Below are 24,588 nucleotides of genomic sequence, written 5' to 3'. Positions count from 1 at the left end.
AAAAACATCTCTGCACTAAGTTTCATTAAATTTGGGCCAAAAAAAAATTTCGACTTTGTACCCCATTTTTGGGGGTGCATATTTTGGGCAATCAAACCCTTATTTGTCCATGAAGATGAAATCCGATTCAAAATCTGATTGCGGATCCGGAATCTACACCTCAGAATACATATTCCTACCAAATTTCGAAGGAATCGGAGAAAAAAAACTTTTCGCCGAAAAAAAACTCCTGGACTTACACCTTAGATTTTTGCCATTTTTGGTCAAAAAATCGAATCTCTTCGATTTGCTTGAAATTTTTGTCCATTATATTTTCAGGGGTGCCGATTCCAAATCTGCAATCAGATTTTGAATATCTCAAAAACTCTGGTATCCAAGGCCTTTTGAAAATTTAGGGGGTCCCCAAAAAATTCGAATTTCTCATTTTCTGGGCCTCGGATCCGAAAAATTCGTTCAAATTTGTGATCAGCACCCCAGAATACATGTCTAACCGGAACTTCATCAAAGTCGGAGACAAAAACTATTTGACCCCGGACACTCATTTTGGGGAGTAGCCTACCTTAGATTGCCATTTCTCTGATACACCGGTAACTAGACTTAACTCTAACTCTGTATGTTTGATTGGTGGCCTCAAATCTATTAAGTTTCATGCATATTTAGAAATATGAAATTAGATTTTTTTATTTGTTAATTGTCATCATTGATGGCACTATTTAGCAAATTTGATTTGATTAAATTTACACACGTCGTCCGTTAATCAACAATGTTCGATTATTACGGCATTGGAAGCTTGGACATTTTCCATTTCTTCATTATATACTTATCTGACGTTTCCAAGCGTTGGTTATTTGTAAAAATGATATCCCATCGCGACATGGTGTTTTTCATATTCGCAGCTCGCAATCAGGACCTGAACTCAATTACCCGCCCAGCACGTTGACACGTACAGGCGCTATCGATAGGAGAGACGTCAATAGAGGGGAGATGCTGGCAGTTTCATGTTCATTCAGGCGTGACGTGGACACCATCGATAGAGGGGAAGTGCTGGTTTGGGCAAATATAAATTATCTTGGTTCCGTTGTTTGCTGGCCGCTGATACCGCGAAATCGATTCAAATACTAGTTTCCCAATTCAGAAAAGAGAAAGATTTGGAAAATGTTTGAAAATACGTATTTATTGACGGATGACTTCATAAGTCCAGTAATACATCGAAAGCACCAATAGTGATTATTAATATGGCCTCGAAAACAGTGAAGCCAGTTTTTCACTGCATTTTTTTTCGTTGTTAACTCAAAACAAGAAAAACAGTGTAGAAGAATAGTTAGTCACAATTCAATTGAAAAATAAACCTCACAATACAGAAAGAAAAGCTGTACTGGGACGATTTTGACCTTTCAACTAAAAATGTCATGCACCATTTCAAAAAAACTTCTTAGCGCATAATTGAATAAAAAGAAATATCCATAGCCTAGAATAGATTTTCCTGTTCGTCAATATTTTGTGTTATCTAATGCCCCGCACTGCAGAAATATGCAAAATGACTTTCTGTTGTGCATTAGAGCTTTCCTTTTCACTGGTGCGAGAACACGCCCTTCCTCACCATCACTTGATTCTAAATCAATGTTCACAAAAAAAAATAACGGGTTTCATGGAATAAAAGCAAAGTTAGCACATACAATCAGGGTCCGATCTAAGTACTTGTCCAATTGCCCGGGACAAGTATATTCCCATAAGTGCAAGTAGGTTATCATTATTACTTGTCCCCCGGGCTAGTGCAATTTTATGTCACAAAGCTTTTTCCCCACTCGATATAACGGATCGATAGTGCCACCAATCGGACTGCCTGTGTGGGCAAGTAGCTTTTGGAGGGGGCAAGCGAAATTTCAAGTAGCTTTTGGAGGGGGCAAGCGAAATTTCAGATATGCTTGCCCCTCGGGCAAGTGGCTTTCATTCCTTAGATCGGACCCTGTACAATACTGCATTAGCACACAGGCCTACAAACTATGTTTCAATTCCTATATCTGATATCATACACTTTCCGGTTCAAATGTCAACATTTCTTAACATCAAATGCCAAATTAGGCAATGGGATCATTCATTTAATTACGTACGCATTAGGGGAGGGGGAGGGGTCAGTGCAATTGCGTACTGTAATGCTAAATGTATATGAAAAATTGGCCGATTCTGCGTACAGGGGGAGGGGGGTTGGAAAATTCAAATTTTATCCCAATGTTTATTCTAAATGCAGAATGACACTTGAAATCACTATTCTTCATTTTATCAACGGAAATTGGCTCTAGTCTTATTACATGTATTTGAATGATCCAGTGGCGCTGCAGCATCCAGACGGGAGCACAAGGAGGTTGTGGTTCTGTGCTAATTCTCCTGTGCCCTCTTGAAAATACAACGGTAATTGTGTTCAGGGAAATCTTTGCACCCGAAACTGAGACTAGCAGTCCGCGCGCAAGATTCAGCTTATATACACTGTATTCTCTTAAATGTGACTGAAGTACCTAGAAACCTTGTACCTGAAATGTATTCTTCACTTGTCCTTTTTCAGAAGGATATACCCTTTCCATTTCTTTGTGCTCCTGCCAAAGTCTGCCCCTGGATCTGCTGCTATTGTAAAATATGCTACACCAAATGCATTTCTCACAACAGCCTCGGACATTTGAAGTAACTATGATAAAATTAGATTAAACTTTAAAAAGTGGACATTTGAACTGGAAAACCGATAGAACAATTGTGTAACGGTTCAACTTCAATTTCTTTCCATCAACAAATAATATATGAGCAAATTATCTCTTCAACAAATCAATAGATGTATGAGTGTAATGTAAAGAACTTATCAACGCGATATTTATGTAAAATGGAGAAATTACTGACAATATCGCAATAAAATTATAAACTACTTTGAAACTAGGTGACATATGAGTCCGACGTATGACTACGATGTAGTAAGCATTTTAAGAACTAAACACTCCTAGGATTCAGTTCCAACTGTCGAACTGGATCCTGAGTTCGGAGTTAACTCTAACAACTGCGGAACCAGTTCCATGGTTGTGAATTATGATTTGACTCAGAGTTAACTCATTGAAAATGAACTAATTTTAACTCAAGAGTTAACTCATAACTGTGGAACAGGATCCCAAGTTTAGAGTTAACTCCTAACAACTGTGGAACTGGATCCTAAATCAAATTCATTTCAAGAATGTCTTGTTTCATGGAATTAGCTATAGTATGTTTTCTTTTTATCGAAAAAGTCTTAATCGACATCATCCAAGTCGGATGTTATATAGTTCATAAATCATTGTTAAAAACATCCAAATCAAAAAGTTATGTCTCCGAGTTAAACAGTTATCTCTGAGTAAAACGGTTATCTCTGAGTTAAACATTTATCTCTGAGTTAAACAGTTATCTCTGAGTTAAAAGAGTTATCTCTGAGTTAATCAGATCCCCGAAACGTCAAATTCAACTCAGAATGGCACCGGGTCCCGATTGGATTGAAATCAAGATCAGAGCGGAGGCAACCGACAGTGATTTTACGGATCAGGTTCCGTTGCATCGAAGCCAGCCTGACGCATCGCTGAGATAATATGAGGGTAAACACTCGCGTCTTCAATCGTAATGGGTATCTGAAAAATACAAACGCTAAAATGTACTAAACAATAAGCATTACGTAAGAAAATTAATTCATTCATCTAGAAATGAATTTGAATTACAGTCAAAGCCACTTAATTCAGAGACCGCATTTTCATTTTATCCTTCATCATATTTATGGTTCATCTATACATAATGTATGCAAAGGGATGAATTTTTATCAGTCTCAAATGCGTCGAATGAAGCAGATTCTACTGGATCCAGTTCTACAGTCACGAGTTAACTCTAAAGCTAAAATTACTTCATTTCAATGACTTAACTCTTGAGTCAAATCTTAACTCACAACTTTGCAACTGGGTACTGTAATTCAACAAATATTCCTATAAATCTAGCTCTAAACAGATTTTTCCTACTGGTAAATATTATAAGACTAACTAGAAAATCCAGTTACCATTAGGGATCAATCATTTAATACGTACGCGTAAAATTTGACTTTTTCTTTTTCATATACATTAAGCATTACAGTATGCAATTGCACTTACCCCTCCCCCTCCCCTAATGCGTAAGCTTACGTAAGAAATGAATGATCCCTAATGAATATCGATAGTGAAATGGAACGAATGAACGAAAACGTAAACATGACTTTTATAAAACACTGTTGAATTGTGAATTCAGGGGTAGTCGGCGCGGGGATGGGTCATTATCACACGAACAAGAAGTGAGTAAGAAAACCTAAGACAATTAGTCCGGAGCATGCACGCATAATCGAAGGCAAGCGTAGTCTTACTGAAACATACACCAGGCAGGGGTCAGTTGCTCTAAAGTGCGTTACAGTTAGATAAATAGATAAATGCCATCGTGACAATTGAGTTTGCATCGTTACCACAATATTTGTCCACCAGTTAACTCTAACCATCTTTTGAGCAACTGGCTCCAAGTGTGGGCTTTGATGTAAATATTTTCTATTCTATTCATCAGGTTTACTACATGTATGTATAGAAAATTATTGATCTACAGCTTAGAAGCTACTACCTCAATTCAGAAATTCATCATTTCATTGTGAAGTCTGAACGATAGGTTTTTGAACTTGTGATTATAAAATGCCTTATGTATGGTGGTTGGTTCATTTTCAATCCAAATGTCTGGCAAGGTTCTGAGCACAGGAATGGTTTTGACGATCAAAAATTAGTAGAATAAAGTATTGAAATTTGGTTCCAGGCAGCAGATTGAGAACTGAATTACTGGGGAACATTGTAAATACAAAGCAATAAAAACTTAGCGCAGACATCCAAAACAAAGATGAACAGATGAAAATAGAACGCAAGAAACACTTTTCAAATTGCTGGCTATTTCAAAGCAATTGGTTATCAAGCTATAAGCTATAGTATGAAGCTTTGATCATCTACCATGAATTGGTTATCGAACTATTGAAGTTCTGGTGAACTGGGCGCAAGTCCAGCCTCTCGTAGTTTCAGTATCAGTTCATCATAAACTGATGGATCTTCTATTGTCACTGGTATCTGTAAATACGTCACAACAATGTCTTACACGAACGAGTAGACTCTTGATCCGGTTCCGCAGCTGGAGTCAATTAGTTCAGGCTTAACTACCTGGTACATGAGCACATACTCATGAACGGAGCCTAAACGAAAGCCATCATTACAGCGCAGTGGGCACTTGTCTGACTTGTACTTTGGGTCAAACTGGGAACTCAAAATTTCGAGTCGATTAAGAGACATCCAGTCGAAGTGACAGAAGCATTCATAGACCGAAGAAAATTAGAAATGTTAAGCATAAAGCAAAGATACGATTTATGTTTTAGGCATAGGTACCGGTATGTTTATCAATCACTGTGTGCAGTACTAATAGTAGTACATCTATTATTGGAAATCTGTAAATTCACTCTGTTACGCTGTAGGCCTATGGTATATACAATAGAATTCACTTAATCCGGATGACTAGGAACTGCCCGGGTTTTTTCGAATTAAAGGGGAACTGCAGTCAAAACATTTTTATTGGCCATTCATTTCTACTCGTGTTGTTGTTTAGCATTATGCTAGTTGAAATTTCCAATTCTTCCTAATTAACTTGTATACAACGATTTTGATACTGTTATCAGCAGAATTTACGGCGGATGAGAGCCGCCATATTTAAATTCCAAAGCGAGGCATGTAAACATTGATGACGCATCACACACTCCAGTGTGTACACAAATAGATACACTCATTGAAGATCTCAGTTGAAAATTGCGATTAAAATACTCCTGCTGGGCTGCCAGTGGGGACTAATTGCTGATGTGGCATTATGCTGCAGTTTAGAACTGTTATTGGACTGTGATGAAAACACTATGAATAGCAGCAGTAACACGTATCGAAGTGGGCCGCAACTACGTCACAGCCGAGAGAAAAGTGTCTGCTACGTGGAGAAAATGGCGGCGGCCAGTCACTTTACAAAACCCTCTTTTTTGGATAAAGTATTAGATGAAATGTTTTTCTGCTGTTTTGAAAATGTATTTATATAGGTTTCTAACACATGTAGATACAAAAAATTTTTCACTACAGTTCCCCTTTAAGTAAAATCCGAATTATGAAATAATAGTTTACGCAGTTCCGGGTTAAATGGAGCAAATATTTCATCCGCATTAAGTGAAAATCCAAATTAAACGCGTCCTACTGTAATTTCATCTTTAAAGATACACTCCGCAATGAATAAACAATACGCTACAATTGATCAGAAGTAACAATACCTTATACGGTTTCCCGGCAGCCATTGCCGAGATCGTGCTACGGGCTATTTTACCAGATCGTGTTTTCGGCAGTCGATCTACGAAGATAATGAGTTTGAAACTAGCGACGGGTCCGATTACATCTCGTATGTGTTGAATAATCTCTTCTCTAATCTGCTGCTCCGTTTTATCCTCGCCTGAAATGGAAAATCCAACAAATTTTCATCTAAGTGGTCTTTCGTATCAATGGTCTTTCGTATCAATTGCAACCTCAAGCTGCAGTATGTCGCGTCGGAGGTTTACAGACAATTAGTGTGAAAGCTTACATTATCTTATAACGGTGAAGTAAGCTGGAAGAATATGATTAAAACTACTTTTCCCCTTGACCCACTCAGGGCAGTATTAGACTTTTAGTAAGTCTGGTGTTTCTTTTTTCCCAATCAATGGGAGAGAGACCAGAGAAGAAAGAACCTTCGACCAACTGACTCGGGCTGCCAACCTCAATAAGGTGTTATCAGTAACAAGTTAATTTTTTTCAGTAACATTTCATCAAAAGATGAAAGAAAATGTTCAAATCAATCAGTAATCAATGGTAAGATAGATATCTGTCATATTTCTGTATGCGTAAACAAATCACATCAGTATTTCTCATTGAAAAATAGTAACAAATTACTGAATATCAGTATTAACAGTTGGCTGCTCTGTCGACACCGGGATTTGAACATCAAAACTACTCACTATGTTGAAGGACGCACAAACCCAGTGGTACGGAGCCTTTTAGTTTGTCTGGTAATCCAATAACCGCTGCATCAGCTATCGACCTGTGGTTCAATATCGCCTACAAATAACGTTGAAAAATGAATTAATTCATTCACAAAATAGGCAATAATCTTATTGAAAATTGCTCAGCAAAATTTACCCAGCAATACAGTAGATTCTGATTTAAGTCAGATTCAAATATTGTGTCAGAAATAACTGAATTGGTCAGATGCACCACTAAATCCAGCGGAGTGCTAAGTCATTCTTTTTGAAATTTAAGTCGTCATCTTTGAATCTGTCCTTAAAACCATCAGTAGTCAATGGGTTAACATTGCCTCATACATTACCTCCTCTAGTCCGCCTGTGGATAGTCGATGACCGGCGACATTGATGACGTCATCAACGCGAGACATGACCGAAATATAACCTTCAGAATCGCACATTCCGGCATCCATCGTGTCGTAATAACCCTATATACAATCATATACAACATACAATGTACTCTAGTTATAGATATGAATAAAATATTAGAAATAATTATAAATAAATTGAAACATCAATACGGAAAATCGAGATGAAATAACACTGACTGATATCAATCTTAGTTAATGAGCAAAACCCACAATTGATGATATAAAAGTATATTCTGATAGTTTCGAAGTTTAGTTAAAACTTAGAGACTATCAGAAAACAAATTCTTAAATCACCAACTGTGGCTTTTTTGCTCATAAAATAACACTCCTCCAGGGGTAAAATGGGCGCCAAGTTTATTATTTGACGACGATTTTTGATGTAAAATGCGACGACATCGGGAAAAGTTTTTCCATACTGAAAATCCGCTTGCGATCGATTCATAAGCTTTTAGAAAATTCCGAGGTCACGTGTACTCACGGGAAAATTTTCGAAGTAAAGATGTTTGAATCTCTCGTCGTTCTTGTAAATAGTTGAAAATGAGCCCGGAGGCAATGGCAACCTAGAGTATAACAATCAACGTTTAGTTAGATTGCGGAATCCAGAATCATGGAAAAATTGAACAATTTTCCTGCAAAAGGCTTACTTGACGACGATATTTCCGAGTTCCGACTTGTCGCATTCGGTCATGTCTTTTTTGAGAACTTTCACTGAAAATACGAAGCGAAGCGAACGATTTTATGAAACCGAAGAATGAGATCTAATTACGAGGTTCGACAGACCGGATTGTACATACCGTCCCATCCCGGCACCGGTCTACCAGAAACGCCGGCTACTGGATGAAGATTGTTGCCGAGACCGACGCAAGTACTCGTCATCGGCCAGCCAGTTTCTATAGGAAAGAATAAAATACATCCAATCGATATCCTTCTATAAATCTGAACCAGTCATAGATAAGCTATTGAATCAAAACACATTCACCGCCAGTGAACTGTACTGTACTTTTTTTGTTAGGATAAGTATTTCTGTCAAAGTTAATTCCTCAAGTTTGGCACACTAGATTTTTCAAAAAGAATCTTTAGTATAAAGTAACAGTCTAGCATCGGCAAGGAGAGAAAACCCAAAGTGTTCATTCCCAGCGAAGCCAGGCTACATCTAAATGTTTACAAAAGGCAGAAAGACCTAACATGTCGTGTAAGACCGAACAGACACAGGACCCACAGTACTACAGCAGTTGATTTGAAATATTTTCATTAGAGCGAAATCGGAACTGAGAACGTGTGGTAATGGATGCAGAACATCACTTACCTGTTTGCCACCAATTGTCGAGTACTGGAGTTTTAAAAATCGATTTAGTCCATTCCATAGTGTCGTGATCGCAATGTTCACCGGCCACAAACACATATTTGAACCTACAAATACAACGTGTGTGATTGACGTGATGAATGTAAATGACGATTTAACGAACATAACAGAATGTAAAGAGCAAAATAAGCTACAACTAAAGAAAGCGTTAATCATGAGAGAATCACAGCTGCAGCCCTTCGGGTCTTCAATGCACATTTTACATGCAGCATTCATCATATATTTTTTGGGTAGAGGGTTAGGGGGTTTGCACGTGCTGAGCATTTTCTTGATTTTGAAATCTGTAAACCTCTAATACCTTTAACCAGGGGATGGGTTAGTGAACTATAGGACCACATTCTACACGACCCAGTCCAGTATTAAATAATGCCCTAGTTAAAGTTAATACCAGCACTGTTCTATAAAACTGAACCCAGGTCTTTTCCTTTTATCATTCTATGATTATAGTAGATCAGATGGAATCGCTAGACTCTGCTAGACTCTGCCACGGTACCGAGCCCCTCCTTGATTTGCCCGAGTGCGGATTATATAGTGATAAAGCGTATTGGTAATAGCTGACAGTGAATAAATCCAGCACCGCCCGTGGATAGACCGGGCTATAGTCGATTTGTACGTACTGATTCAGAGGCCATTCTTTACCGAGTTTTGCTTCGGGGTCCTGAAGATGGAATGAAGAACGAATACGAAATGCAAAACGATACCGTCGTCGCTAACAACTAACGATAAACTAATTACGTATAAACGTACGTAACGTATGCGACGAGTATAACGTACCTCTTTTCGGATAGCTCGTAGCGCTGTAGGCGCGAGAAACATGGCCGCGACGTTGTGTTGACTGATTACGCGGAAGTATGTACTGGCATCGGGGGTCCCGACTGGCTTACCCTGGATAAAGATTCGGAATATTCATTCGATGAATCAGTAACCGGTTTATTAGTGGTTTAGTTTCACGATCAGGGTAAATCTAACAAAAAAAATTTACGTCTAAATCGATAAACTGAAGATAAACCGAATCAATGAAGAAATCATATTGATATACGAGTCAAACTTTTTTGAGAAACTAATCACAATTTTGTAAGTGGAATAATATAATGTTCAGTTATTAGAATCTAAAGGATGTATCGTGTGTATTGGCACTCACTGGGGCTTGTATCAGAGTTGTAGGTATATCAAAAAATGATAATCCCTTAATCCATTGTCTATATCATAACTGCAAAAACAAATACCCGGTATCTGTTAATACATTGTCTATATAGACTCTGGATTATCAGATTATTGTTTGTACAGTACCTACAACTCTGATACGAGTCCCTGTGGAGGCACTTCGTTTTGAAAGGTTTGTTTTGAATATGTGGCAGACCATGCCACAGTTTGGGGACCTGTTATCGTAGGATAGACAGTACAGATTATGTAGAAATTTGGAGGGTAGGCGTATCGCAACCATATCTAAACGTACAAATACGATTCAAATAAAGCAATAAACTAACCTCAAATAATACTGTAGGATTCGCATTGAGCAGCGGGGCATAGTTGATGTACGAGTGACCGACGACCCAACCGAGGTCGGACGCGGCCCACCAGGTGTCGCCCGGATTCATTCCGTATATATTCCACATCGACCACTTTAACACGACCGCGTACCCGCCGGCCGGACGCACGACCGCTTTCGGCAGACCAGTCGTTCCCGACGTATACAGCAAATACAACGGATCCATCGCCCCGATCGAAACGCAGTCGTGACGCCCGGCGTAGTCCATCGCCTCGTCGAACGAAATATCCCTTCCTCGGTTTAGTTCAGCCGGTTCGTACTGTAGATTACAACAAAAATTCAACTTTTGATTAATATTTACAATACACCGGAAAGTTGTAGCAAATTCTGAGGCTTCTGGTAAACGACGATGGGTCTTCATCACGTGAATTAGAGTACTTGGAAAACTTAAAACATTCATGCGGCCTTGCATTAAACCTTTAACTGCTGACAGATCCCTACCTTATACATTGCCACTGCGTTCAGAAACGTACAGAATTATTGCATATACGCTCCGTTTATGGTGAAGACCCTATCGTATGACGTAATAGCCTGCAATCTTGCAAAGCAATAAATAAACTGCATGTATAGTAAACCTACCCCTTCTCTTTGATAAATGATGGACACGTTTGGCTGAAATCCAGATAATCTGATCGCTTCGTCCAACAATGATTTATAGTCAATAACTCGATTTGGTTCGATGCCGACATTCGCGCTGACAATAACCTTCGGCTGCAAAACCAAAACCATGAAAATAGATTTAATCTTATCAACTTAACCCTTTCAATGCTGACTAATTAATACCCAAAAATGCGGGAGGTAATATGAAAAATTTCACCCCAGTGCATTGTGTAATGGGCACACTCCTTTAGTGCATCTACACCGCAGTGCGGTGTATCATTAGTTACTGATATTTTACAGCATGTTTGACAGCATGGTTCCCCCACAATTACATGGATTAGAAATTGCCAGGTTTTCCCCAAGTATTTCATGGGTGATTTTTCAATTTCCCAAAATGGGAATGAACAGGTATCATCATACTACAGTCAACATTTTAGTGACTGGTTGATAAAGGTGATTTTCAAGGGAAATTGCTGAAGAAAGTTCCCCTTGGCAAATACAATACATGAAATATGTTGAATTTCCCAATTATTTCCCTGATTTGAGGAAAATTTCTCAAATTCCCAAATATTTCCAAACTGGGAATTATCATTTCAAAATTTCCAAGTTTTTCCCAATTTCCCTGTTCTGTGGGAACCATGTGACAGGTGCTGCCAACTTTCAATAGATAACTCGGTGGGTTGAAAGTGGGTTGAATGCTCAACAAACAGAAAATTTCAATATTCAATGCCCCTGGTGAACTTAAACTAAAAAAACAATGACCTTGAAACTCACCACAATTATCGAACATGTCAAGAGCTACAATTTTGCAACTGATTGTGGTAACAAAATATGCTTAGGTACTAATATGATATGATACTACGATATTCTACTATTCAACGCTTCCTGGTGACCATATACAAACAATAATGACCTTGAAACTTACCAAAATTATAGACCATGTCATGAGCTACAACTTTGTGGTTACAAAATATGCATAGGTAATATGCATAGATATAAATAGACGAATTGTATATGAAGTTAAAATCTTATCACACAGTGGAGCTACCATAAATTTGGAGGTAATCCGTGATTCAATATTTAACTGCTCCCCCTGGTGTCATGAACAAAAATTGGGTGATCCCAATTCAATGATGTATCCTATGACAGTGCTAATGATAGTCAAACATCAACACTATTCCAGTTTAAACCGCGGTTTTTGGTATTTTCCTCAAAAAACCTTTTTCCATCTACAAAAGATGATCACACTAATGCCTAATTGATCTGATCATCTGCGATTTTGGTCTGAAGAGCGCTCGTGTCACATCGCGACATCGAATAACCTATTCAGCCAAGACTCGTTTGTTGGATCTTCGTACAGATGTTGATTTTTTTACAGAAAAATTCACGAATTTCTCGTCCCAGTAAAAGATATATGTAGAAATTTACCACATAGTTACACATTTGAAACTGGGTGAAAATGTCCAATAAAAATACTCTCTGTTCCGGGGGGATTGGTAAATATGTAGTAATAGTTGTTGGAAGTGTGAATATTGCAAATGCGAGTGAAACCGTTACGAGCATTATTGTTGCACATTTCGATTTTGTAGTTTTCCGATCAGACGAAACCATTTTTGAACCTCTGAATAACTGAATTATTATAACAGAATTTGAGGTTATAGCCATCAGCAACGGTAAAATATTCGCGTAGATGGCAATGATGGTGAAAAACATTATTTGATCAAATAATTCATGATAACATCCTAAAAACTGGCTGGAGAAATGCAACAACAAAGTTGGTAGAAGGTATAGAACCAGTGCATTCACTGCGGTTATCATCAATGCAGAAAAACTAGCAAATTTAGGGGACATATCAAACGAGATGTGAACGGAAAGAGCACAACTGCCGCGCGTTCTAGAGATATTGCTACTATCAACCACGCACTATTGCAGGCTACAAGGTTCATTATCAATTCATAGATTTGACAACTGATCACTGAATTCATGATGAATATAGGACCATCTTTAATGTGGAAGAGAACAAACTGTAAAACAGGCATCAGTGTAAAATTGATGCAGCACATAGAATCACAGACTGTCAAAACGATAAGATAGTTAGCATAGGATAAACCGCGGAATCGGTGACTTGTCATTATCAGAAAAGTAGCAGAATTTCCAAATGTCCCAAACAGGAATACGATAGGCAGAAAGATCAGTGACACGGTGCGGTAGATTCCAGATCTGTTCACAACAGACATGAGAACGATGTAACTCATATAAGATCTGCCAATGAGTATCTGAGTAGAATTCATGATTCATGAAGATTATAAGAGTGTAGTGACTGTGAGAGTGCACTGACTGTCTAAGAGTGTACCGACTGTCTGAAAGTGCACGGACTGTTGAAAAGTGTACTGACTGAGTGTACTGACTGAGTGAGAGTGTACAGACTATGTGAGTGTACTGACTGTGTGAGAGTGTTCTGACTGACTGACTAACTGACTGTGAATGTTCTGGAACTAACTGGTTTTTTGCATATTGGAAAATTCATTTTTCTTTGATATAAAGACATTCACTACAATGCAAGATTCAAAGTAAACAGCGAATAGAAAATCAATTCTCAGAAATCTAACACAATTTAGCCTACTCAGATTTCGTGAAAGTTTATTATTGTGTAAATATAAATGTAACTGAATTAAATGCAAATATATGTTGTGCAATAATTCATTATAAATGGTGAAATATATTATAGTAAAACATCTTAGCATGTAATTCGGCAGAAAATGCAATTCTACATTGGTTTATATGCTCAGTCTATAATTGCTAACAAAGGTTAACCAAAAACTTCGGAAAACCCATGTGAGGAGATGAATCCTGACAGTGATAACATTTATCAGGTTAGATACATGTATTAATCAAAGATCAGGATGTCTTCATTTGAAACGTCTTCAAAATATTCCGAAATAACTGGATTCCATCTACGGATGGACAGACGAACGAAAAGTGTATGCAATAGCCTGCTTGGACTAAAAAGTGGGCTAAAAACTTATTACATTAAATACACTGCAATGCGGTGTAATAGTAGCAAAGTCCATCACTGATACATTGTACTGCAGTGTAGACCAATGAATGGGCTGAATCAATTATCAAAACAGATAAATTTCATTACCATAACGCCATTTTCAAAACACATTTGTAAACAGATCTGTTTTAGCAAAGGCTCATTGCATTCGATAGGAAACGTTATTACTCTATTAGTAATTCATTAAAACTGCAGGATTTTTCTATTTTGCATACGTAGGCTACATTATCAAAATAGGAGACTCACCTCAGCGTGAGCGATACGAGTAGACAGTTCTTTAGCGGCGAAACCTCCGAAAACGAGGGAATGCACGGCACCGATTCTATTCGCGGCCCACATCGCTACCATCGCTTGAGGAATCATAGGCATGTAGATGAGCACTCGATCCCCTCGTTTGACGCCTTGTTCCACCAGAACTGAAGCGAACTTAGCAACCTACAAAAATACGAATCCTGTATTTTATGAGACATAATCATTCCTTTATTCTAGTAAGGGATGAACCCTTAATAATATGCTCTAACTGTAGGGCCCTAGAAGTCAGAAACATAGAGTTGTGTTATGTACCAATGACTGGAATATCGAGCTAGCATTTCAGATCATTCAGACCATAAAATACTACGATGATAAGTGAATTTCTGACCTTGAAAATCGGAATTCGAGACAGAAATATATTCGAAAATAAGAACAAACCAAACCCGACATTCTCCTTACACCGATCTGACGGGTACGCCTGGTTTTCTATATGAATCATAGAGCATCTTTACCTGTTCTTGTAGTTCCCTGTAAGTAATCCTTTCGATGGTATCAGTAACGGGGCTATCGAAGACGATAGCGACTTGATCGCCTCTTCCTTCATCAACGTGACGATCAATACCGTTATAACAGAAACTCAGTTCTCCACCAGGAAACCTTTTAATCAAGAAGAAAATATAGTTCAGCTATCAAATACTTTTTCTCTTACCGTAAATGCACTAAGCCTATTTCAAATTGTCAAAAAACCCTGCTAATAGCCCCGACCAAGCACTTCATTTAGGCCTACGTAATTTTTGCACAACATAAGTGATAGGAACAAAGGCTTTGCAAATTTTGATAAAACACTGCAAACCATGAAGCCAAAATTTAGACGAAAGATGATCTTTTTGGCTTCTTTACCCCAAACAAGAGGGGTAAATAGATTAGATAGAATTAAAGTGGATTGGTAAAACAGCTTTTATTAGAATAATGCTGTGTCCGTCGTGATATTAAATTCACTAAGTTTTCTTAGCCGTGAAGTCTATGCAAAGCCCCAGTGCTTTCCGACGAAAAAAACTCATTCCTCAATTTCCTCTCAATTTATAATTAATCAGTTGATTTTCCTTTATTAAGACTTTTGTATTCAGAAATAGGCCTAAACAATTATTTTTCATGACATAAACTTGTTTGCAGCTTAGCTGTTTTCTTGGCACATCCATCAGTGACAGTGCTTGAATCGAGTGAGATTGACATAGGCCTAATGCCTTCATTAAGTGTAATTAAAAATCAGGCGTGGATCCAGGATTTTTTCCAGGAGGGGGTTCATAAAGAATGAAAATGTTAAACCCCTGAATGAATTTTAATTGTTTTCTTGAAGGAATGTACGCAAGACAAAGCGGGCGAACAGAACTACATAATCGGTACCATATCATCTTATGTTTGGCCAAACAATATGCTGCAAAGGCCGCCTATCAGAGATTTAAGTTCAGGGGTTCTTTGTGTTTTCCATAATGAATAATGAAATAATAAATTCTGGTAGATGAAAAATGTGAATTGGTTTTGATTTCTTAATTTTTTTCAATTTCGTCGTGTTGTTTCTTTGTTTGTGTTGTTGTCCTGGCCTCAGTTCACAGGTGCCAGCCCCCTCCACAAGTTTTCAAAATGGCCACCGTTGAATCGACGGAAATTTACTCTCACAGGTTTCATATATTTCACTTTTGAGTTAGACTGGCGTTCCTCTCAGTCTCACACACAGACTAGGTTACATTTTATTACAGGAGCAACACTGGCTGTTAGCCCATCTTATAGGCCTATCATGTTACAAGTTACATGTAACGCAACTAAAAGCTAAGCATTTTGTGGTCCAATTCTAAGCCACTCATGGTACTGACTAGAGGGTCATGACCCCTGAAACCCCCCTCTGGATCTGCGCCTGAAAATAGTTAACTAAATGGCAAAACAATGGGGAAAAATCTAATAAAAGGTACCATTGCGGAAAAATCGGATCAGTCTCATCAAGTACTTTGTCCCATTTTTTCGTCCAGACAATATCATCAGACGCTTTGCCCCAGATCTCATCCCGATTGTGCAGAGAGTCGGCGAATGTTTTCTCGTAGTTGACGGGTTTCTGAGCGCGGTCTGGAGCTGACCGAACAGTTCCTACGCTCAAACAGCGAGACGACCCGATCTGACATCCTGTCTTACTCGCTAATCTACGAGTTGACCAGAAATTAGGCAGAAAACGGGAGGTTTTTGACGAAAAAAATGAGACAAGTGCCATTTTCGCTTCCTGGTTGCTCCACCCCACAGGAACGTCGCGGAGCATTGATTTATGGCGTATACACCTTGATCTATAAAGGAAACTCGCGTGCAACAGCTGGAATAATGAGTGATCGAGTTAGTTCACATATTCACCGCTAACGTTGTACATAGAGGCAGCACTTGGCGGTGAATGTCTGACAGTCGACGGCGGCCTAGATCTCGCAAAAACCCACCAATTTTACAGTTTGCTCTCATGCACGCTTGATATGGTCCTATATTTATGATGAATTCGCTGATCAGTTGTAAAATCTATGAATTTGCCTTTGCATACTGCAATAGTTCGTGGTTAATAGTAGCGAAAACTCTCGAACGTGCGGCAGTTGTGCTCTTCCCGTTCACCACATCTCGTTTGATATGTACACCAAAATTCGCCAGATTTGCTACACTGATAATTACTGCAGTGAATATACTGGTTCTGTATCTTATACCAACTTTATTCATACATTTATCCAATTAGTTTTTTTCTTAATTTTACCATGAATTATTTGACCAAATAATGTTTTTCACCATCATCGTCATCTACGCTAATATTCTACCTTTGACTATGATTATTGCGTCAAATTCTGTTATGATAATTCAGTTATTCGGATGTTCAAAAATGGTTCCGTCCGTTCAGAAAACTACAAAATCAAAACGTACTACAATATAATGCTTGTAACAGTTTCACTCGCATTTTGCACACTTCCAACCACTATTCCTGTGATACCTGCCAATCTCTTACGGAACAGCGCGATTACGTATTCGATATCGGTATTCCATTACAAGTTTGTAACTTTGTAGTAAATTTCTACATATATCTTTTACTGGGACGAGATATTCGCGAATATTTTTGTACGAAAATCCGCTGTAGAAATTCAAAAGTCAAAAATAACCATTGATTTCAAGTCTGATTTCCTCGCGTAAATTCATACTTACTGTGGATTGGTTGAAGAGAACTAACTTTAGCACATAACATTTTCATTTAAAATCCCTGTCGCTTCAGTGTAACTTGTAACCATATAGATCAATTAGAAATGTATCGCCATATCACATTGAATCATTAGATACCGGTATATAAAAATATATACATGTATATATATATATATATATATATATATATATATATATATATATATATATATATATAGATATACTGTAAAAATAAAATGTTTGGGGTCAGCTGCTGTCGAAAGTTGGTTTGAGTTAACCCGCAAGCGTTCAAACACAATTTTGATTAAAAAATTTTTACAAAATCTTTATTGACACAATCCATGATAACAACGACAAAATCAACGACAATTAATTTTCGATAATAAACGAACGATTAAGAATTGGAATAAAACGCTTAAATAATGAGTAATCTTGAAATGGCGGTCGTTCCCTGACGTATGATCGATGAAGTAATTATTTCCAGTCACTAACGGAACACGTTTTCCGGTACAATCCATCCGGAATTGTTTCGTTTGGTATTTAACGCGTAGTAAAGGCAGAATCGTTCGAGCCGCGTCTGCGCCGCAACGAGCTTTCACGATACGCTCGTAACACGATATCAAATCTTTGATGTTCCTAGAAAAAGAATTGCAAAACACGTCGCGATTGATAAAATGAAGATGAGAGCCTTATTTTCTATACACGATATATTGAGGCTTGATTTTTTCCCCACGTCAAAAATTCGAAATGTCTGAATGTTACGCCAAAACGTCAAACTGTGCGAGCGGTTTTGGCCCGTGCCATATTTGGCACGGAATAACAGTTTACGTGGGTGCCAAATGGGACCGTGCCTGTTTGGCCCGACCAAAAACGTCGGACCAGGCCCGAGCCAAATTTTAGCACGAGACAAATGATTGCATTTGAATTGCAACTTGTTTCGGAAATGACTTACTTAGAACCTGATGGCATCGCTATACTCTTAGCCACGGCACGAAAGTACCGTGGCAATCTCGATGCCATCAGGTTCGAATCCCTGCCGGGGAGGATGTTGAGTAGTTTGCATGTGAGCGTACTCTCTAATTAGGCACGGGCTAAATTTAGTTCGGGCATGATCCGTGCCAATTTGTCGCTGACCAAATCGTCTTCGTGTGATCGCGGCTTGTGACATGATACTTAGACGTTACTACGACATTTTAGCGATGTAAATTAGTCGTGTTTGATGCCGTTTTTCTTAAGGCAACTGGGCAGAACAAAGGGCGAACAGAGGGAATGATCGTTTGTGGTCAATTACGTAGGCCTACATAATACTCACTTATCTATCAATTCCAACTTTTCCCGACTTTTCGTTTTGCATTTATACATGTAATAGTCGGTGAGCATTTTATCAGTAATGTTTTTTGATGTTTGACATTGTTTCGTGTCTCTTTTCATGACGACGTCTTTGTAGCAAACCATATGGCGAATGTAGTCTACAACAGTAAACAGAATGTACAGAATCAACCATGACGTAGACTTTAAGAGGCGAAGAAGTTTGCGGGCAAAGATTTTCATTCATCTATCTTAGGTGAGCGAAACCCAGATCTCAATCCGATTGTTGCCGAGTGAAAAATCTTGGTTAAATTCACGAAAAATATGTATTTTATAAAGATGTCCACCTATGCTATGATAATGATCTGTTTAAGTATCTCTGTGTGAAAGGATTCTGTCACTGAATGCAAATTTAAGCAATGTAGAAAATTCTTTAGAAAAATATAATGTCACATGAAACCCTTTTATGTTCATGTCCATAATCTAACACTATCTCTTATCGATATCAATTGAGACTTGTTGCGGAAAGGGCAACTATATTTCATAACCGACACTGTGCGAGCCCCGAAGGTGCGAAGCCCCTACGGGGGTTGGGTCTGGGAAAGGTTTGACTTCTTTCCACGTTGTGGCAACTGTGAAACTATGAATATTTATAAAAACGCATCTAAAAATTGGGGCCAGAAAAAGGGAAATCGGAAAATTTCAGGAGAAGTGCACATCCCCGCAGCCCCTCTGGATCGGGCCCTGCGAAACGGATATCCTGTTCGTAATACCTGAAGATATTTTGCACATGACTCGCGCCATGTCGGTTTTTGTGTGCCAATGAAACGCGTCATCGATATAACGGATACCACTTGAACACATTGACGTCACTGGATCAATGCATTTGTTGTAATCACTCAAAGCTCTACAATAGACGACAGAAAAGAAATGACAGGTTTAATCTGAAACTCATCAGGAAAACGAACGAGCTTTCACATCGCGTCTGCGTCAACTTCATGTACGCGCACGTCCCCGTGCAATATTGTCAATACAGCGGAATCTCGTCACGACGAATTCCAGAAAACCAGGAAATCTCATGCCCGCACCGAGTGTTTTTTAGGGGCAGTTCTATTTTAAGAAAAGGGGCAGCTATCTTCAATACGAAGCGCCCGGGAACCTGAATAATGCATTTGAGAATGGATACTTTTCAATTTCCAAAAGAAAACATGAAAATTGTACCAAATTTCGAATAAGTCTTGACCGAAATTGTTTTACACTGACCTCTTGAAGGGCACAGAGAAAATTTTAGGGTGTTCGTTCGCTACCCCCGAACCCCACCCCCTCAGCATTGGCCCTAAATCTATTCGTCTAACCGATAATTCGTAATATCAAAATCATTGAAATCATCCTATTTGTGACGAAATTCATAGGTTAACCGACAATAATTATTCGTCATTTCTGAGTTCGTTATAACGAGGTTCCGTTATAAATTCTAATAAGGCAAATTAGAACCACTTTTCGTGATTTCTTGGCCAACAGTATCTGCATAGAATATCTATTCTTACATAAAGATAGTTTTTATTTTCAAACAGAATTTCATTTCGATTATCTCCATCAATCGTTAAACCTACCGGCACGGTTTAGCGACGTCGATGTACGTGCCCTGTATGACGACCGGAAAAGCCTTGTAGACACGTGGAATGCTTTCACGGAACTTATTGTAACAGAAGTCGAGCCGATTCGGGAAGCTGTATGTGCATCTGTTGTCATAGATGAACTCCGCCGGACCTGTTTGGGGGTCAGAGATAATGAAAAATCATTTCAAACCCGCTGGAAAGCCCTGGGGTCAGTTGCATAGTCACAGCATAGACTTAGAATTAGTCTCAGACCAACTTACGTAGTTCTTTAGCCAATCTAACAAGTTTCTTAAGATTAAGACAACATTTGGACTTAAGTCACGACTGTGCAACCAGCCCATGAACGGCTAAGATGGTGTTAGTGCAAGTAGGGCCCATATATAAAGATTTTATATTCAAAAATACTGGTGACACTGGAAGGCTTTTTTCTCCATTAAACCCGCAGTCAAAGCAACGCCATCAAAGGACCACGGCGTTATAACGGACTTTGAATGGTATGACGCGTATGAATGCTTTTAATGCAGGAAATCCGACTGGTATACTTACTGCGGAACTCGTTAAGTGCGGGTTTGCATTGGTCTTTCACGGCATTCCTATATAATATTTGATGTAAACGGAATACCGTATCGGCCGCTGTCCCCCCGCACGCCGACCGCACCAACGCATCTTTACACGATAACATCTCCGACAGTAAACTGTAAATAAAACAGCGACGCGATCAACTTCTTTTATTCGGCTTTTGACGCCGTCGACGACAGTTTAAGAAACGACATGCCATCAGTTCCGACATCGAAGAACGATAACTCGGCGATAAACCGAGCGCGAAACGGAGGTGTTATAGCGCTGATTGACTGTCGTCATTTTTTCGGGTAATGGCAGCAAAGGGGATACTTACCTACATGGTTCTGCAGACTGTGAAAGGACACGTACGTTGTAGACGACATCGCATCGTCTGCTCAATAGACCGTATCTTTGACTGACTATACACAGTATGGAATGAGATCTGTATCCTGAAAAACAAAAACATAAAATATACAGCAGTCGAGATCGGTCGGTCGAGGAGTGCCATCATTCGGATAAGTTGCGTCGAATTACTGAAAGTTTCTTTCATGTGTTTCGGGTATTAATCCCTCTCTTCGAATACGGGGCATCAATATACGTTAATCTTCGACAATGCGTTTTCAGACACAGCGCCGGTATCAAAGCTTCCCCGTCTATGTTTACTGATTCTAGCAAAAAGCATTTTGTCGTTAGGGGAACCATCACTGGAAAGATGAAACCTTGCCGAATTATATCCATTCGAATTTTTTGCGCGCTGAAAGTCGCCTACGGTCTTTCGTCCTATTCAGCAGCCGTTGAGTAACGGATTAAGGATTGACGGAAACATCAACTCTATCTCGTTGCGCGGTTTCATCTTTCGTTACAGGTACAGTTAAGACAGCATATTAGGGGAAATCCGCGTACGTGGTGTTTTTGCTAACGAAGATGCGTAAATTAATAATGCATGAATTAAAATTGCATGTATTCCATATTCTGACGACGAATGCAGGGGCGGACAGGGGCGGATCCAGGGTAGACTTTGACAGGAGCACTAAGAAATGAAAAAAAGGGCACATATACTGAAAGGGGCAAATCAAATATTCGCGCAGTCAAACGGATCTAGACATTTGAGAGAATCATATCATACATCATATCAATATCTACCATCAAGGAAAGCCATAGGCCTATATACAGACAGCCTCTCTTAGCTTTGGTTCAATGTCCTTTGTGAAGAATGTACTTAATGCACCTCTCTTAAATTGCTCTTTATCTGGATAAGCTAAATCTTATTAGTTGCGGTTGGAAAAAGCGCACTGAAAAATATTGCCATTGTATTCGCAAAAGGCACGGGAAAATTGCGACGGGAGCACGCGTTCCTTATGCCAGAACTGGATCCGCCCATGACGGTCCTAGGGAAATCGGGAGGTGGAGTTCCAATGACAGAACAAGCTCCGAAGGCCAAAAGTGGAGTCAAATATTTTTGATGAAATCCTTCGAAAAGACGCGATTTCCGAGAGGATGAGTGTCAAAGTTCAAAGTTGCGATCCTTGACCTCGATGAGAGGCCGGGCTCCGCAACCCTGAAACTATCCCCTAAATTCAGGCGCTGGAATGACAGAAAAATTAAACGTCACGCGTCTATACTTACCTTTTTTTAAATCACAGATAAGTGATACTATCTCCTCAGCCGTCCCGTAATGCACACGATATAGGTGGCGCTGCTCCGGACATTGGCTCAACAATTTGTTTGCACAAACTTTGAACTGGGTGTAATTTCTAAAATCGATAATAGGATACCTCAAATAGAATCTGAACTTTAGTTACATGGTAGGCGCCTGTATATAGGGCTTATGTAAGCTATCTATTCGTCGCCATAAAAATGTTCAATATTCTTTTCATACACCAATAACACAACGAGTTGATTGTTACAAAATGTGGTATGTACTTATAGAATAGAGATGACTGGATCCTGAACAGAGCCTCTAAGGCTGCATAGGATGGTCAAACATCATGGACCCCATCTAACAGATAAGTCGTATACGTACATTCGTCCTAAACTGTAAAACCTACCCGCATAGTTCGTCAAACTGATTCAACCTGGTCGTGGTGAGAATTTTCTCGACGAAATGTTCGATGCCGTGTCGTTGCGGAATCTTTGTCAGACAACGGTCGAATTCTTCCCCGAAGTCCGCCGGACAAGCCGAACACAGTACGCCTAAAACGATATACGTTTAACAACCATACATTTCAGCGGTCACAATTTGCTGTATCAATTTCAAATAAAACTCTAGCTCATAGATTTCTATACGCTCATAACGATAATGAAATAATCTTAATACGAAAAATCTCCCATCCTATACGTGTTCAAGTCGAACAGGAAAATTAGATTTAAATTTCTTGAAAGCGAAGTCAAACCGCACCACTTATCTTATCACTCACATCGCAAACAATCAATTTCACATTATCTCGAATTTCATTCCTGCCGAAACCGAAACAAAACCACATTTCGAACGTTTGTTTTGCATTTCGCAGCTGAAGTCGGTATTGTTGATGATCGTCGGGCGAACTGGAGTTTACCAGTACCGCTAACTCATCGCACCTGTCACTAGAGCAGCTAATCTTAGCCTACACATATTTTCCTTATGGGAATATAGAAGAAAATCTGCTAATGACTATAACAGACCAGACTGCCTGATATTTCTAATATTCACCAAAAAGTGTAGTAACTTGACATTGAAAAAAAGTAATTTGATTGAAAATGAACTTAAATTTATTCTTATCTAAAGAGTACCCCCGGTCAACCCCCGATGTACCGCTCTCCCACATACCGCCACCCCCGCAATACAAAAAAGCAAAACACCCGCGATATACCGACATACTCTCTATATCGCTAAAATCGTTCTGCACCACTGTGGGCGGTATATCGGGGGTTTACTATATTTCGATATTTTCGTGAGTCGATGATCTGAGTAGAAACTACTCTCAATGGTAGCAACTGTAGTCAAGTCTGTATATACAGTAAAACTCGCCTTAAGTCCGGCGCACACCTTCGCGGTTGATCGTATGATCGCTTCATCGAATGCGATGATACGACGACACGATGATCGCAAAGGTGTGCGCCCGGCTTAACCCGGACAAACTTGGACTGGCAACGTCGGCTCAGGGTATAATCCGCGTTAAAAATTGGAAACACAAGATGGGGAAATCACAGAAACTTTGATTACATTTTTGTCCATTTATACCTCGTTACTACACTGCATTCAACCACTGATTTCAAAAGTCAGATCTGAAATATCACCTCGGTGAGTCATCGGGAATCCATTTTGAAAATGTTCCACTCAATTCACACGCGCGTAGATCGATTGCGTAACGCGACGTTTATATATACATGATAACATAACGCGTATATGTCACCGATCAGACCACGAGGAGTGGAATACATCCTCAACACCGATTATATATTCATACTGCCGCCGGTCTTACAAATGACGTCTTTAGCGGAGGCTCACGCGGCGGCTTAATCGACCGCGTTATGATCATACTTCAGCAAATAGTTTTGTACGGATGACGCCAGTCGAATCGTCAACAGATTA

The 24,588-nt window shown here is 39.2% G+C and overlaps 3 protein-coding genes across 4 annotated transcripts in view; 1 reads left to right on the top strand and 2 right to left on the bottom strand.

Annotated features, from left to right (window-relative positions):
* The window catches only part of LOC141913173 (cholinephosphotransferase 1-like), a 28,795-nt gene extending 27,631 nt beyond the window's left edge, over window positions 1-1,164 (top strand). The window contains exon 10 of the transcript XR_012620231.1: window positions 897-1,164. The gene's annotated coding sequence lies outside the window, so the exon portion shown is untranslated. The remainder of the gene's footprint in view (window positions 1-896) is intronic.
* On the bottom strand, window positions 1,157-16,600 carry LOC141913172 (acyl-CoA synthetase short-chain family member 3, mitochondrial-like). 2 transcript variants are annotated; one of them, XM_074804637.1, is made up of 16 exons: window positions 16,287-16,600; window positions 14,832-14,976; window positions 14,314-14,502; window positions 10,989-11,120; window positions 10,348-10,668; window positions 9,635-9,745; window positions 9,478-9,518; window positions 8,804-8,907; window positions 8,292-8,387; window positions 8,142-8,205; window positions 7,976-8,057; window positions 7,432-7,554; window positions 7,064-7,163; window positions 6,347-6,522; window positions 5,007-5,120; window positions 3,567-3,635 (listed from the first exon to the last, which is right to left on the bottom strand). In XM_074804637.1, the coding sequence occupies exons 1-15, from the start codon at window positions 16,577-16,579 to the stop codon at window positions 5,025-5,027; spliced, it is 2,073 nt and encodes a 690-aa protein (XP_074660738.1). In that variant the 5' UTR covers window positions 16,580-16,600; the 3' UTR covers window positions 3,567-3,635; window positions 5,007-5,024. The 2 variants fall into 2 exon arrangements, with proteins under 2 accessions (XP_074660739.1, XP_074660738.1); XM_074804638.1 differs by lacking the exon at window positions 5,007-5,120 and having other exon boundaries at window positions 1,157-3,635.
* Window positions 16,601-17,867: 1,267 nt separating this feature from the next.
* LOC141913223 (uncharacterized) lies at window positions 17,868-23,466 on the bottom strand. Its single transcript, XM_074804697.1, has 9 exons — window positions 23,435-23,466; window positions 23,066-23,210; window positions 22,644-22,771; window positions 21,352-21,466; window positions 21,003-21,151; window positions 20,451-20,607; window positions 19,611-19,744; window positions 18,842-18,998; window positions 17,868-18,165 (listed from the first exon to the last, which is right to left on the bottom strand). The coding sequence occupies exons 5-9, from the start codon at window positions 21,136-21,138 to the stop codon at window positions 17,889-17,891; spliced, it is 861 nt and encodes a 286-aa protein (XP_074660798.1). The 5' UTR covers window positions 21,139-21,151; window positions 21,352-21,466; window positions 22,644-22,771; window positions 23,066-23,210; window positions 23,435-23,466; the 3' UTR covers window positions 17,868-17,888.
* Window positions 23,467-24,588: the final 1,122 nt, after the last annotated feature.

This window comes from Tubulanus polymorphus, chromosome 11 (assembly GCF_964204645.1).
Source record: "Tubulanus polymorphus chromosome 11, tnTubPoly1.2, whole genome shotgun sequence".
NCBI lineage: Eukaryota > Metazoa > Nemertea > Palaeonemertea > Tubulaniformes > Tubulanidae > Tubulanus > Tubulanus polymorphus.
This window is presented reverse-complemented; position numbering and strand designations above follow the sequence as displayed.

What these genes read in the sequence shown, in the direction of transcription:
- LOC141913223 (XM_074804697.1), bottom strand. Translation starts at nt 21,138, where the DNA reads ATGTTATCGTGTAAAGATGCGTTGGTGCGGTCGGCGTGCGGGGGGACA. An exon ending in GACGTCGCTAAACCGTGCCG is followed by an intron (nt 19,745 to 20,450) that starts GTAGGTTTAACG and finishes CGTCTATTGTAG; the next exon opens with AGCTTTGAGTGATTACAACA. An exon ending in AAGTTGGAATTGATAGATAA is followed by an intron (nt 18,166 to 18,841) that starts GTGAGTATTATG and finishes TTCTTTTTCTAG; the next exon opens with GAACATCAAAGATTTGATAT.
- LOC141913172 (XM_074804637.1), bottom strand. Translation starts at nt 16,579, where the DNA reads ATGGCACTTGTCTCATTTTTTTCGTCAAAAACCTCCCGTTTTCTGCCT. An exon ending in ACCGGTGCCGGGATGGGACG is followed by an intron (nt 8,206 to 8,291) that starts GTATGTACAATC and finishes TCGTATTTTCAG; the next exon opens with TGAAAGTTCTCAAAAAAGAC. An exon ending in TTTGTGCGTCCTTCAACATA is followed by an intron (nt 6,523 to 7,063) that starts GTGAGTAGTTTT and finishes TTTCCATTTCAG; the next exon opens with GCGAGGATAAAACGGAGCAG.